The 15,283-nt window shown below is 35.1% G+C and overlaps 1 protein-coding gene across 2 annotated transcripts in view; it reads right to left on the reverse strand.

Annotated features, from left to right (window-relative positions):
• Window positions 1-2,474: 2,474 nt before the first annotated feature.
• KYNU (kynureninase) overlaps window positions 2,475-15,283 on the reverse strand; it is a 130,084-nt gene continuing 117,275 nt past the window's right edge. For both annotated transcript variants that reach the window (XM_066279745.1, XM_066279744.1), the window contains 3 exons: window positions 14,132-14,217; window positions 7,473-7,703; window positions 2,475-5,216 (listed from right to left, as the gene is read on the reverse strand). In XM_066279745.1, coding sequence (XP_066135842.1) covers window positions 5,091-5,216; window positions 7,473-7,703; window positions 14,132-14,217 — 443 coding nt within the window. In that variant the 3' untranslated portion in view covers window positions 2,475-5,090. The remainder of the gene's footprint in view (window positions 5,217-7,472; window positions 7,704-14,131; window positions 14,218-15,283) is intronic.

Below are 15,283 nucleotides of genomic sequence, written 5' to 3' on the forward strand. Positions count from 1 at the left end.
TCTGAGTATATCTTGCTTTGAAAATTTAAAGTCACAATTATCTAAATATTTTATACAGTTCCAAAATAAATTTTAAATTTTTAAAGAAAATTTATAGATTGAAAAATTCTAGAGTATTAAACTTAACTATGTATATAATTGGAAGTCTAACCATACAGAGAAGAGTTATTACAAGTAACTTTAAAACACAGTAATTTGACTTATTAATCCTAATAAGATGTATTCTAATAGCAAAACAAAAGAATCTTCAGAAGATCTTAAAATCTTATAATCACATTGTTCATAATATCTTTGATATTATTATTTTTAAACTATATATATACATGTATGATAATGATAATATATCTTTTTTTTTTTTGTATTTTTCTGAAGCTGGAAACAGGGAGAGACAGTCAGACAGACTCCCGCATGTGCCCGACCGGGATCCACCTGGCACGCCCACCAGGGGGCGATGCTCTGCCCCTCCGGGGCATCGCTCTGCCGTGACCAGAGCCACTCTAGCGCCTGGGACAGAGGCCAAGGAGCCATCCCCAGCGCCCGGGCCATCTTTGCTCCAAGGAGCCTTGGCTGCGGGAGGGGAAGAGAGAGACAGAGAGGAAGGGGGGGGGTGGAGAAGCATATGGGTGCTTCTCCTATGTGCTCTGGCTGGGAATCGAACCCGGGTCCCCCGCACGCCAGGCTGACGCTCTACCGCTGAGCCAACCGGCCAAGGCCAATGATAATATATCTTATATGTTAAAATTAGTAATTAATATTGTTAGAACCAAATTTTTAGCAAGAGATAAAAATCAATTAAATTAAAATCTTATTATCCTTAATTTAATTTAAAATATTGATGAAAATAAAGATAATTTCTCTTCAAAATATGTATTTTCGATTCCCCTCCAGGGCACATAGGAGAAGCGCCCATTTGCTTCTCCACCCCTCCGCCACGCTTTCCTCTCTGTCTCTCTCTTCCCCTCCCGCAGCCAAGGCTCCATTGGAGCAAAGATGGCCCAGGCGCTGGGGATGGCTCTGTGGCCTCTGCCTCAGGCGCTAGAGTGGCTCTGGTCGCAATATGGTGACGCCCAGGATGGGCCGAGCATCGCCCCCTGGGGGGCAGAGCACCGCCCCTGGTGGGCGTGCCGGGTGGATCCCGGTCGGGCGCATGCGGGAGTCTGTCTGACTGTCTCTCCCTGTTTCCAGCTTCAGAAAAATGAAAAAAAAAAAATATATGTATTTTCTAAGTCTGTTAACTGAAAATCCTGTAAACAATAATCACCCCAAGTAAAATAAGCATCCTTACTTTTAAGATTATGGTTTCTAAATATCATTTTCAAACAAGAGCAACTGGATTGTACTGAACATTGAGTGATGTCAAGCTTGAAGTAAAAATATACTAAGTTGGTCAATATCTTGTCAACCTAAAAGCTATAAAGCTATAAAAAAAAAGGTTAAGGTAAAGTCTGAAGGACTCAGAAACCACCTTAAAGAGTCAAAATTTTAAAAAATGGAGAATTAGCCTGATCAAGTGGTGGTGCAGTGAATAGAGCATTGATCTCGGTGGTGAGAATCCAGGTTCAAACCTCCAAGGTTGCTAGTTTGAGCGTGGGCCCACCAGCTTAAGTATGGGGTCACAGATTTGATCATGGGATCATAGACAAGAGGCCATGGTCGCTGGCTTGAGCCCAAAGGTCACTGGCTAGAAGTCCAAGGTCACTGGCTTGAGCCCACTGTCTGTGGGTTGAACAAAGGGTCACTGACTCTGCTGGAGCCCCCCAATCAAGGTACATCTGAGAAGAAATCAATAAACAACTAAGATGCCCCAACTCTGAGTTGATGCTTCTCTTCTCTCTCCCTTCCTATCCATCTGTGTGTCTCTGTCTCTGTCTCTCACACTAAAAAATAAAAAAAATTAATAAAAATACAAATTAAACAAACTGAAACATATCACAAATGCTTAAATAAATTAAATTATAATAAAACTTTGTTATTCTGTTCTTCGGGAGTGCATCTTGTTGAGATTAAAAATAATATTACTGACCTCTGGTTCCATAGTGGATAAAGCACCAATTTGGAACACTGAGGTCACTGGTTCTTACCTGGTCAAGGCACATATAGGAGTTGATGCTTCCTGCTCCTTCCCCCTTCTCTCTTTCTCTCTCTTCTCTCTCTGAAATGAACAAAGTCTTGAAAAAAAATAATATTACTAGAGGGAAAAGACATATATCTTTCTCAAACACATAATCAAATGATAATGGCCGATGCAAGTATTAAATCTATGATCTCAGTGAAAGGGTTCCTTAATCCAGTGATTTCCATGTTTTGCTTTATGATGTGAGGTTTCCGTGGTGTTTGCAGGTTTTTTCATAGGATTATGAAACAATCTTAGAAAGCAATGCTTAAGTAACTTCAGTTTATGAAACAGACACGACACAATTTGAATATAATCCATATAGAACTCAAGAGTAAGTAGGAAGATATTGAGCAGAAAATAGTTGTAGAAAAATGTGTTTCTTTATTTGAAATTAAGTTATTTATCTAACACCCAGCCTTTTTTTCCAGTCAGTTTTGTACAGTAAGTATAATTTAGCATTACACACACAAGCCTGTTTCACAATACTTCCCAAGGGCATCACTATAAAAGGATTGGTATTTATATAAATTTGCTTGAATTATTGAGACAGTATAATCAATTATTTATATATTTAAGAAATACATCATTTTTTTGTTTTTGGTCATAAAACATTTCTTGACAATTTAACATGCTGTGGGGCATTAGATACCAGAAAGAGAAAAAAAAGATAAACAATAACAAACAAGCCTTTTAAAAGGAGATGGCATGGAAGTCAGAAATTCTCAGAACCCCAAAATGAAATAAAAGTAGAAACCTGGGAGAAACAAGGATCAAAACATGCTTACATCCTAAGAGTCTCTGCCAAATCCTAGAGTCGTTGAGTTTCAGTGTTGATAACTAAGTGGACGGGACAAGCCGGGACTGGCCAACACGAAGAAGCTAATAGGAGAGTCCTGCGTAATGTTGCCAACCAAAGAACACTTACAGGGTCAGCAAGAAAATGAGTATCTTCTGAGGATCTAGAACTATAAATTGATCTTCACATGGATTAATATATCCAGTTTCATGCTGTTCATGAGATCTGAAAATCTTGAAAACAAGAATTTAAAATATCATTGGGTCATAAGTGACAATAGTCAACTAGCAGAAACAAATGTATCTTTGGAGAAACACACTTTAACTCAGTTCTCAAAGAATTCCAGAAAGGTCAGGATAAATGTGAAAACCAACATAAATAGAACTGTAAATTCATCATATATTAGACATAGGATAGAAAAGACTTAATAAAGGAAACACTGTCTTTGATTGGGTTCCCTACAAGCAGAGGTTGAGATGAAAATTTAGATGACTATATTTATTGCAGGAGTGCTCATCAGGAAGGAAACTATGAAGGAAAGAATTAACAAGAATATGACAGGGGAAAAAGCTGTGCATGTGTAAAATCCAGGTGAAATTCTAGTCTTGGTTTAATCCACAGATTAAGGATGGTATCTGAAGCAGAAACTGCAGTGTGTGTGTGTGTGTATGTGTGTGCGTGAGCGCGCACGCACGCGTGCTCGTGTCTCCTTGTTCTGTATTTACCTCTACTTGTATGAAAGTTATAAATTTACTCTCTGATATTTGAAAAATCACACTGGCAATTTTAATATGCTTACATGACAAAGGCAATCAATAGTACATATTGACAAAGATCAGGAATAAGGGAATGGTCATTTCCTAGTGTTTGGAGTGGAAACTGATGCAACCACTTTGGAAAACAGTTTAATAGTACATAATAAAGTTGAGCACGTGTGTCCTATATCACATTATTTTTATAATTACATGTCCTGGACAAAGTTTTTGAATGTGTGTACTAAGAATGTTATTACCATCATTGTTGTAATATTTTTAAAAAACTGGAACTCAGTTGTAGAATGAAGTAATAACTTCACTATTTTACTGACAGAATAACAACATCCAAGGTCTTTTATCAAGGGATATTTTCCAAAACAAGGAGAGAGAAGTTATAATAACATTATATTTGTATAAAGGGAAATCCTTAAAAAATGATTTAGGACACAAGAGTGTCCTAAAGAAATCAATAGTGAAGAAGAAATCAATAGTTTAAATGCTATGGGAGATTTTCACCTGCAAAATGTTCACTCTTGTTGTTCAGTGTCACCCCATTAAATTTAATTTCTGAATAAAAAAGAAATAAATTGAATAAGTTTCAACCAACATTTGTTGTAATAAGATAAAATAGAATAACAAATATCAGAACACAGGTAAATAATTTATGAAACTTTGTTTTTGTTATGTATAACATTTTAAATTTGATCTATGACGCCATCTATTTTTTGTGAGAAGCATGTTAATATCAGGGATCATAATGGAAAGAATGGTCAATGGCAATTGTAGGAAGCAGTTTATTGAAAATTGAAAGACTTCTTTCACAGATGTTAAAATATTATTAAAATTTGCGTATTAAAATAAATAAAGGTATATAAACACAAAAATACTAGTCTCTATCATTAGGTGTATTTCTTAGTGTGAAATGAGGCCGAAAACATTTGAAGACCATTGCCTAAGGAAATTTATTTTCTGTTTATTAGATTGGAGCTGGAGAGAATATGGAAAATCATACCTATAGTAGAATGTTCAACTACAGTGCTTATAAGAAAGGCTTTGGAAATTAAAACCAAAGTAATATTAATAAAATTGACACAAAAAACACATATGTTATGAAATTCAGTCAAATTAGAAATTAAACCAATAAAACTATTTCACTAATTATGAAATGTAACAGCTAACCAAGACTATCTAATATTTGGTTCAATGAAGACCTTGACCCACAAAACACCAAGAAGTTGGACAGCCATGTAGCTTCCTCAAAGACATTGACTCTTATGAAAATTATACCAGATTTCTTTGTAAAGTATACAATTTATTTCTAGTTATGTTATTCACTTTTTAATACTTCAATAATTAAAACTTGAATAAAAATGAATTATCACAGAAGCTTTTGGTATTATTGACTTAATTTGTTCTAAACACTTCATTTTTTTCTTTCTGCAGAGTCAAGTGCAGATTTGAGCACATTGATAAATTTATAAACATCATGAAAAGAATTGTAGAGAGGAACTGGAGCCACTCGGATGCTATCTGGTTCCCGTATGTCACACTATGGAGAAAAAAATAAAGCCACAATGGTGTTAGCATTAGTCTCATAATGAAAATTTGCATTCAAGATAAACTTACATAAAACAGTCATGCTGATTTCTCTAGAATTTAATAATATATAAAAAATTCTTTAATTAAAATATAGTGTTTCTGTGTCATTTGAAACTCCCCTCTGAATTAAATTAAGACATTAATGGGTTGATATGTGAACATCTGAAAGCACTTTTTTTTTTTTTTTTTAATTTATTTTTAGAGAGGAGAGAGAGAGACAGAGAGAAGGGGGGAGGAGCTGGAAGCATCAACTCCCATATGTGCCTTGACCAGGCAAGCCCAGGGCTTTGAACCAGCAACCTCAGCGTTTCCAGGTTGACGCTTTACCCGCTGCGCCACCACAGGTCAGGCTGAAAGCACTTTCTTGAAGTCCACTCAGCAGATCTTTAAGCATTCAATGAAGACGGGAGAGCCTGCAGTCTTGGACTTATTTATTTATTGATTTTTAGTGAGAGATGAAGTGAGAGACCGATAGAGAGAAAGAGAGAGAGAGAGATGAGAACATAGATCTGTGTCTGTATGTGCCTTGACCAGGGATCGAACCCAGCAACCTTTGAGCTTCAGGATGGTACTCTAGCCTACTAAGCTATCCAGCGAGGGTAACACATTTAATGAATGCAAGCTTCACACTGTTCTGGAAAGTTTTAGCCAATTATCCTTACATTTAGTTCTCTAGTCCTTAATATTGCGGTAAGGAGTTAGCTATGTTCCTGGTGTGGACCCTGAGAAGAAAGATTCCTTTGATGTAAAAGCTGAGGAAAATTTATCCGCTGAGAAGGACTCCCCATCGTCTACCAAGGACCCAAACTTTATGGATAAAAAGAGCCTAGTGTAGCTGACAGAGACTCTTCGCATACTCCATACAGTGAGGATAACCTCTGATTTAACTCTTGGTTTCCCACAGTTTGTTTACGCCCTTTGAGTCAACAGCTGTGGTGAAACCCTGGTTTTATCTTTCTACCAACAGACTGAGATCTGACCCATTCAATCAGAACTGCACAATTTGTATCCTTAATTTATTCTACACTGACCAATCAAAACAGCACAATTTGGATACAACATTTAAATAAAATAGACATAATTGGAAACCTGGTTGGGAATTTTCACTATAAAAGATGGGCTTCCCCTTTGTCTGGGGGATGGAGGACTCATCTGAACCTGTGGTTCAAGACTTTATCTCCTTTCATTCAAATAAATAATTTTATTATTTATTACAGTCTAAAATTAATTTTGGTTTACACTGGGAATGCTGAAATGTTATGAAATGGGTCCAGATAATTTGGCCTAGTGTGGAGATCACTACGACTGTATTAGAAATATCCGATATACAGCATAGGCTAGACAGCATAGTAAATGGTTTATGTATGTTGATCCATTTAATTCTCATCACAACTCTTTGAAGTAAGTATATTTGCACCCCAAAAATAGATGAAAAGTCTTGAGTTAGTAGATATTAAATGATTTTCCCAAGAGCACAAAGCTTGGACACAGTGAGGACTGAACTGGATGCAGGCATCCTGACTCATGCCTCCAAAATCTGCAGTGACCACTTCTAAATTTTCGGAGGACCACAGGAGAGCAGTTTCTAGATGGCATTATCACTGGAGACAGATTTGCTATCACCATCTTTTTTCCTGAAATTATTCTAGTAACACATTAGTTTCTTTCAAGAGATTAGAAGGCCACCTAGGCCTAATGCTTAAAAAATTATTTCATGCAATGTTAACACTCCTGAGATGTGTCTCGATCTATTTTCTGATTTAAGTGACAAGGTTGAAAGTAACTTGGTTTAATCAACCAACAAAATAAGACTGACTTCTCTTTCTTTCCTCCACCATATTGCCATGTTCTTTAATTTTATTTATTTAATAACTATGTATTGAGACCTTTACTAGTAAAAACTAGTTAAAACATGTCCTAATTATGATAAAAAAAGTTTTACTCAACTGTAATGAAAATGAATAAATTACATCAAACTGCTCCTTATATCCAAAATTTGTGGTTTCGTTTCTTTTCTCAGAAATGTCAAATCTCTGTGCCCTTCAATTATCGAGCACTGAGTACTTAGTTGGCATTTAATTTATCCTCACTAACTCACTGATTGATGTGAAATAACATGCAACAGCGATTAAACCAAAGAATCCAGATGTTATCCCTAACATGCAGCCCAGAGAAAACCCAATAGCAAAGCAAGAGATATACTTACAACCACTCCTCTTTTTTGTAGTTCTTGAAATACAGACTTTATTGGAACAGAAAATGTTAATGTTAGCTGGCAGCCACGCTCCTCTACATGGGATGGGGTAATTATGTTAACAAATACTTTCTTGGTTTCTGCTTTATCCTTGCCGTAGTAATGCTTAATCATGTACTCCAGATAACCAGTTAGCAAAATTGATTTTCTTCTCAATGCTTTCATAGTTGTTTTCTTAAAGATCTGTAGAATAAGAAATAGTCAGATTAACAAGGTCTTGCTCATTTACAAAGAAGCAAAATTTAACTGTAAATCATGCAGAAAAAACAGAAATGACCTTTTAACCTTTCCAAAAATAATCATATTTTAAATGATCATTCTGTGAAAGAAATGTCCTATTTTAAATCCTTTGCCATTAAAAACTGAGTACAAAGTTTCTATGTCCAAAAAACTTTTAAAATGTCATATAAACAATATTTGTGAAAGGAAAAAAAATAATATAATTTTCTTCAGACTTCTCCAAAACTTTTTTTTTACCATCATAATCAAGAAGACTTTTTTAAAATTTTGATATACAGTTTGTTTGGTCTACAAAACAATACAATGAGAGCTAAATGTGCATGCACATGTGGAATGTAATGTTACAAATATTATTTACAATATTTTCACCAATTCCTAAATTTCCTACAGTTTAACAAAGAAAACAAGCAGTTAAAAATAAGAAAGCTAAGTTTTATCAGACAGAAAAGCAAAAATTTTAAATAAAACATTTATTACTACTGAAGCATTGGGCTTTTTCTTTTCTTTCTTTTTTTTTCTCTCTTACCTTCCTTTTTTCATAATTTTTCCCACGGTAAACTTTAGCACTGGTCTGAGAATACTGCAATTTCCTGCCTGAGGGGTCTTATATTAAAATGAGTGACAAGGGCACACAATAACTGGTGTTGGAACATTAGAGGTCAGAACAGACATGCTTTTGTAGCTTCTCTCTTAAGGTCAAGTAGAGTTTAAAAATATATCCTACATGTAAGAGCTGAACGAACTTCAAGCTGAGTGTGATGCTCTGGCATGCCACTTACCATCCTTTTACTCTATGGTTCGGCCACAGAACACAGATAGGGTCATTCAGAGGTATATAGACTTTATAACGCCTGTGAAAGAGTTATTTCTGTATATACATACATATATATGTGTGGGCAGGCATTCTAATAGGATTTAAACAATTAAGGTATAAATTTTCTTCACTTTCATTGAACAGAGGTTATAAATTAGGCTGAAAGAGAGGAAGGGAGTTGTAGTTTATTTTTTAAAATAACTTTCTTTTCATTAAAAATAATGATTTTTTTAAAGCAAGTTATAACAACTTGGACTTCTTGTCCAAAACCCTCTCATCCGGAGTCATTTATCTGACTGTTAATCGATAGTCTAATTGGATACATGTGTAATAGGCATTTCAATTTAAACATATTCAAATTGGGTTCCTCATATTCCAGCTAAAGTCACATACTCCTGTGGCCTTTACCACTTGGGTTTTTAGCAATTTTCTCTCTGTTGCTCAGGTCAGTCACTTTGGTGCCATTCTTGCCTCCTTTATATTTCAAACAACTCACATATGCCCATCTGCAAAACCTAGTAGTTCTACTTTTAAAGTATATCTAGAATAAGACCACTTCTAACTATCTGCTTTAGCATGTCTTTGGCCAACACTCATCTCTCAAACAAAGGGTAGAATGGTAGCCATCCCCCTTGCCAACCAGACCTCACAGACTACGCCTGCAGCCTGGGAAGACATCAGCAGAAGCAGAAGCCGATGTCTTTGTTTCAGAAATCATCTGAGACCCCAGTGAAAAGAATACAGTAATCCCCCCCATACACTTATGGTTTCATTTCTCAGTTTCAGTTGCCCTCGGACATCCAAAGTCCAAAATGCTAACTAAAAAAATTCCGAAATAAATAATTCCTAAGTTTTAAATTGCGTGCTGTTCTGAGTAGTGGAATGAAAATCAGTTGCACTTCTGCTCTGTCTGGCTCAGGATATGAAGCACCCTTTGGTCCAGCGTCTCCCTACTGTGTGCCCCACCTACTTAGTTGCCATCTTGGTTATCAGATCAACTGTGTGGTGCTGCAGGGCTTCTATTCAAGCAGTGCCCCAAAGTGCAACAGTAGTGATGTTGACAATTGAGATATGCCAAAGAGAAACTGTAAAATTTGTCCTTTCAGCGAAAAGGTGAAAGTTCTCTGCTAAATAAAGAAAACATAAAATTATATGTTTAGGTTCCTAATATCTGTGGTAACGATGAATGCTCCCTCTGGGAAACTGTGAAAAAGGAAAAAATTGTAAAGAAAAGTGAGTACCATAGATATGACATATTTTGAGAGAGATCACATTCATATAACTTTTGTCACAGTATATATTGTTATAACTGGTCTACTTTATTATTAGTTATTATTCTTAATCTCTCACTATGCTTTATATATACACACACACACTCTTATATATATATATATACACTCCTAGTATATATATATATATACACACACACACACACACACTAGATGTGTGTGTGTGTGTGTGTGTTTGTGTATGAAAAAACATAGTATATATAAGGTTTGGTACTATCTATGTTTCAGGGATCCACTGGGAGACTGAAAACATATTCCCTGTGGATAAGGGGCAACTACTGTACTTCTTTAGGACTCAGTAACCCCAGTTACATGGAGTCTGGTAGGAGGCATCTCTTCATTTCCTTGTGTAAAACAACATGTAACACATCTACACAATGAGGACTCAAGGGAACACCTCCAGGTTTTGGAACAAGTCAGCCCAGTTCAAGAATCAGCATTCCCATGGAGGAAAGAGCAGTGCCAGGCAATGCATGGCCCACCAGGTATCCGACAGTCAGGTCTGGAATTCAAAAATAGGAGAGGGATCTTTCCAAGTTTCTCTTTGTACATTAGTAATTATTTGAGAAAATTTTAATTAATAAATAATTCTGGAAATTTTTCTCGATCTGATATGGGGCCTATAAGACGCTGATGGGGCAATGTGTGAACTATTATAGTGCTTTTAATGATATTTTATCAATATTCACAGGTTAGCAGGGCTTCAGGGTATATTACTTAAGTTCATAGGTTTTATATGGGAACTTTGGCTCTTGCAAAGTTCGTGACACCCAAAACCCAATTTTTTATGACATATCTCTATTTTAACATTATTCATTGTTAACAATAAAATAACTTAAATTTAAAACTGTTTTCTGCCTCATAACCACAATAAGGTCAGCAGCATTGTAAAGTGTTCTAAAATTCTTCTCACAGAGGTTTCTTCTGAAAAAATATTAGGAGGAGCTAATGGGAGGAGTTAACATGGGGATGAAATCAATATTCTCTTTCGTTCTTAGCTTCTCATTATTTCTGTGCTTTCAGTACTGAGAAATAGTAATTTAAAAGAAATAGAAAAAATGAACAATGTAGTTTGAAAATATTCAGCTTATAACAAAAATCTTGGCAATTTTACTACTTGCTTTTTTCTTTCTTTTTTTACACTGAGTAAAACGAATACAAAATTAGAGAAGTTAGACAAGTTTGAATAGGAAAAATAGTATCGCATGATGTTTTCAATTGTCATATTTTTTTCTCTTAAATTCATAAAAATGGTTCCCTAACACTTTCTGATGAAATAATAGTAAATTTCTTCTGACTTGCCATGTATTTTAATTGAATGCTCTAATTTTTACTTTGAAGGTATTTAATTTTATGCACTGAAAGGGTCTAAAATTTGTTTATATACAGCTACATACAAATATTACTTGTCAAAATGCAATATAAATATTATTTAATTTCAAGTTAGTAATTGAAAGATTGAGGAGGTCTCTGAAATACTCTGGCCTAAACGTCTTCACTTTATTTTATTTTTTATTTTTTTATTTTTTGCATTTTTCTGAAGCTGGAAACAGGGAGAGACAGTCAGACAGACTCCCGCATGCGCCCGACCGGGATCCACCCGGCACGCCCACCATGGGGCGATGCTCTGCCCACCAGGGGACGATGCTCTGCCCATCCTGGGCGTCACCATGTTGCGACCAGAGCCACTCTAGCGCCTGAGGCAGAGGCCACAGAGCCATCCCCAGCGCCCGGGCCATCTTTGCTCCAATGGAGCCTCGGCTGCGGGAGGGGAAGAGAGAGACAGAGAGGAAAGCGCGGCGGAGGGGTGGAGAAGCAAATGGGCGCTTCTCCTATGTGCCCTGGCCGGGAATCGAACCCGGGTCCTCCGCACGCTAGGCCGACGCTCTACCGCTGAGCCAACGGCCAGGGCCTTCACTTTAAAAATGAGTCAAATCAACATGAAGTAGAGAATGGGAAGCAATGAAATGTATTAGTTTGTAATTTCAGAATTTTGCAATTTATAATATGAAGAAAGAATTTCAAAAAATATTTTTTTCAACACAAGGATTGATTACTTAAATATAATTCCAGTGACAACATAGCCTCAGCAGTGAATGACTTAAGTAAGGTATTTCTGAGGCTCCACAGGAATACTTAGGTGATAAGAAGCCCCAGGGAAGTGTATATCTCTCTCTCTGGTGGCTCATAGGGCCTTTTGCTAGTTTTAACTTTAGCTATTAAAGTGAAAAAACAAAAAAAACAATACACAAGAGTTTTCTGCTTTCAGCTGAGAATAAAAGCCTTGTCTAGGTGACTGACTATAATACACTGTGGCAGGAAACCAGTGGTGGGGGAGAATATAAAAATCTGCCCTTTCCTGTGGCAGGAGTGAATACTGAAGAGCCCACACACTGCAGACAAAATACCTACCTGAAGTGTCTAAAGAAAAATGTCCAGATGTGGCTGAGAAGTCATTTACACAGATAAAACAAGTAAGAGGAAATAACTTTAAGTGCTAGTTTTTTCTAAGGTATGCCTTGGTGCCTTTTTTTAATTAGTGTAACTCATGTTCTCCCTGATATATACTGGCAAAGTAAGCAAAACTTTAATTTGTTTTAAAATGTTCAACGGAAGTTTTTCTCTGAATACATATTATAAAAACAATTCAAATAACATTGCCTAATTTGCTAAGCATAGTCACCTCAAAAATGTATCACTGACTAAAAATCTTGTTACTGGGTCTATTTTAACTTAAATAAAAAAAAAAGAAAAAAAAAAGCTAAAAGTGAGAACAGCACAAGTTCCATCTAGTGGTCAAACTGAGTACCAGCTCTTTAAATAGAAATGAAATGAGTTGGTTACCACGATCTAGTGGTGAAGTTGTATGAAAATAGAGAAACTTGATACTGCCGCCCAGTGGTCAAAATGTGACACTACTATAAGTGTTCACAGATTAGAATTTTAGGTTTAGAAGAGACTTTGAAAGTCTTTATCCAGTCACTCAACACAATTCCCTAAAATATCACAAACTAGATTAATTTACAAGCCTTTACTTTTTTTGAAAATAAAATTTTTATTTGAATAGCTAAATATTTAAAATCTCTATTAGAAACATATACGTAACCCTGGCCAGGTATCTCACTTCTGGTGACATCCCCATATGCTAAGGTTGTGGGTTCAATTCCCAGTTAGAGCATATGCAAGAATCAACTAATGAATGCATAAGTAACTGGAACAAAAAAAAAATCACTGTTTCTCTCTCTGTCTCTCTCATCCCTCTTCTCTCTAAAAACATTAGTAAGTTTCAAAAAGAATTTTAATCAATAAATAAATTAAAAATATGTATACTTAAAATATATTTTATATAAATATGTGTATAAGTATATATTTCCTTAATATATCATTAATATTGTTGTATGTTATATAATTAAATATACACTAAAATAAATTTATTCTGACCCCAAATTAATTAATATCTAAATAATTAGAATACATAAATAGGTAGAGATACATATAATTATCTTGCTATATAGAAATAGATTAATAAATAGATAGGTATATCTAGGAAAACAAATAGATTACTTAGATATTATTATTTAAGGTAAGAATAATTTTAAATAAAAGTATGAATACATTTAAAAGATATTTAGCCAGTAAAAATAAAGATTATACAGAGATATAATGGCATAGAGACCGGAGTTTTAAAAAAACTTACCTTGCCTCATGAAACAACCAATCTTTGTTTCATTCTGAATATTCATATATATATATTTTTATCTTCCCTTCTTAAAAATAGTCTTTCTATAACTTTGTTGCATGAAACTTGGTCAGTAAATTGATTCATAGAATCAGGAGAAGCACAGATCCCAGTGACCACAGTATTGTGTGGCACACAATGCTTCCTCAATAAATACATGTTAAATGATTGGATTAATTGGGAATTACATATTATATATCTATTTTGTTTATAGAGAGACCAACAGAATATTAAATAACTCATTCAACTCCACACAAATTCTAAATGGAATTATAAATACCTCTGTTTCATTAAACATTATTACTAAATGTCAATAATATGCCAAGCATCCAGCTCAGGACTGGAGATACATGTAAAAGGTAACGATTCACATACAGTTACTCTCTTAAAGGAGAACACTACCCAATGTCTCTTGGCACAATGTTCCTGCAAAGCACTCATTTATAATCTTGCTGATTGAGATACAGTACTACATGTCATAATCAGGTAAAAGTAAAGATGTGGGAAGGTAAAAGCATAAAACACTTACCTCTAAACTAGCATGTAAAGGACAGACCAAGAATATGGGAGGATTTGAAATTCTATATCCATTGGCCCCAGAGATTAACTGTAATTCTGAAAAATAATATCATGCCATTTTTATAGAATGTATCTTAAAAAGTGTTCTTTATTTTTTTAAAATGACAATAAAAAAGTAGAGAACAAGAATGAGATTAAAATTTTTTATTCCTAAAATATTTAAGAGAAAATTTGTGGACCTAGATAACTGGAACATTTCGCCTTCACTTACAATGTCTGTCTCCCCTGCCCCCACATTCTTAGCAGCCTACCAGAAACTAGAGCCTTTACACACAAGATAAAAATGGTCTTTTTTAGAAGCTTTTCTGGATCCTATCCTCTGCCATACCTGAGCCTACATTTCTTATTCTGTTACATGCTTTGTGTTGTGTTATGAAACCCTTTTAATCAGAGGAAAACATCAAGATTTAAATGGCTTATAATTATAATGTGTAAAGGTAGACATATGAATGAAAAGACCTATGAAGGTAGCTGTCAGCTCTAGGTCAAGTGGTTTCTCTTAGAGAAAAATAAAATAAAATAAAAGGAGATTTAAAAGATAATCTAAGTATGATAAATTAAAAGGTAAATTAATACCAGATATTATCTTAATTAGAATTAATTAAATTGAATAGAGTTAAAATTGCTATCCAGAAACCAATTTAAATCTAAGAGTGACTAAAATAATTTTAGAATATCCTGTGTCTTTAGAGATTCATCTAATCTAGAATTAAGTAAACTATGTCCTGTGGACGAAATGTGACCCACCACTTGATTTTACAAATAAAATTTTATTGAAACACAGGCATGCTAATTCATTTATGTATGTTTAAGAATACCTAAGCCTTATAATGGCATTTGCCATATATAAGGGCAAGTGAGTATTTGTCACACTGGCAGGATAGCCCAAAAGCCTGAAATAACTCCTGTCTGGCCCTTCACACAAAACCTTTGTCCCTTGATCTAATCCAATTCCCTCATTGACATATAGGAAAACTCAGCACAGTGGTATTGACACCCAAGTCCTTCTAGGTCTGACTACAAGCTAAAATGTCCTCTGGTCTCACACCTGATGTTTTCGGTACCCCATGCTAATGAGATTTGAGTGTTTATACTAGATTTT

The sequence above is a fragment of the Saccopteryx bilineata genome, chromosome 5 (genome assembly GCF_036850765.1).
Source record: "Saccopteryx bilineata isolate mSacBil1 chromosome 5, mSacBil1_pri_phased_curated, whole genome shotgun sequence".
NCBI classification, from domain to species: Eukaryota; Metazoa; Chordata; class Mammalia; order Chiroptera; family Emballonuridae; genus Saccopteryx; species Saccopteryx bilineata.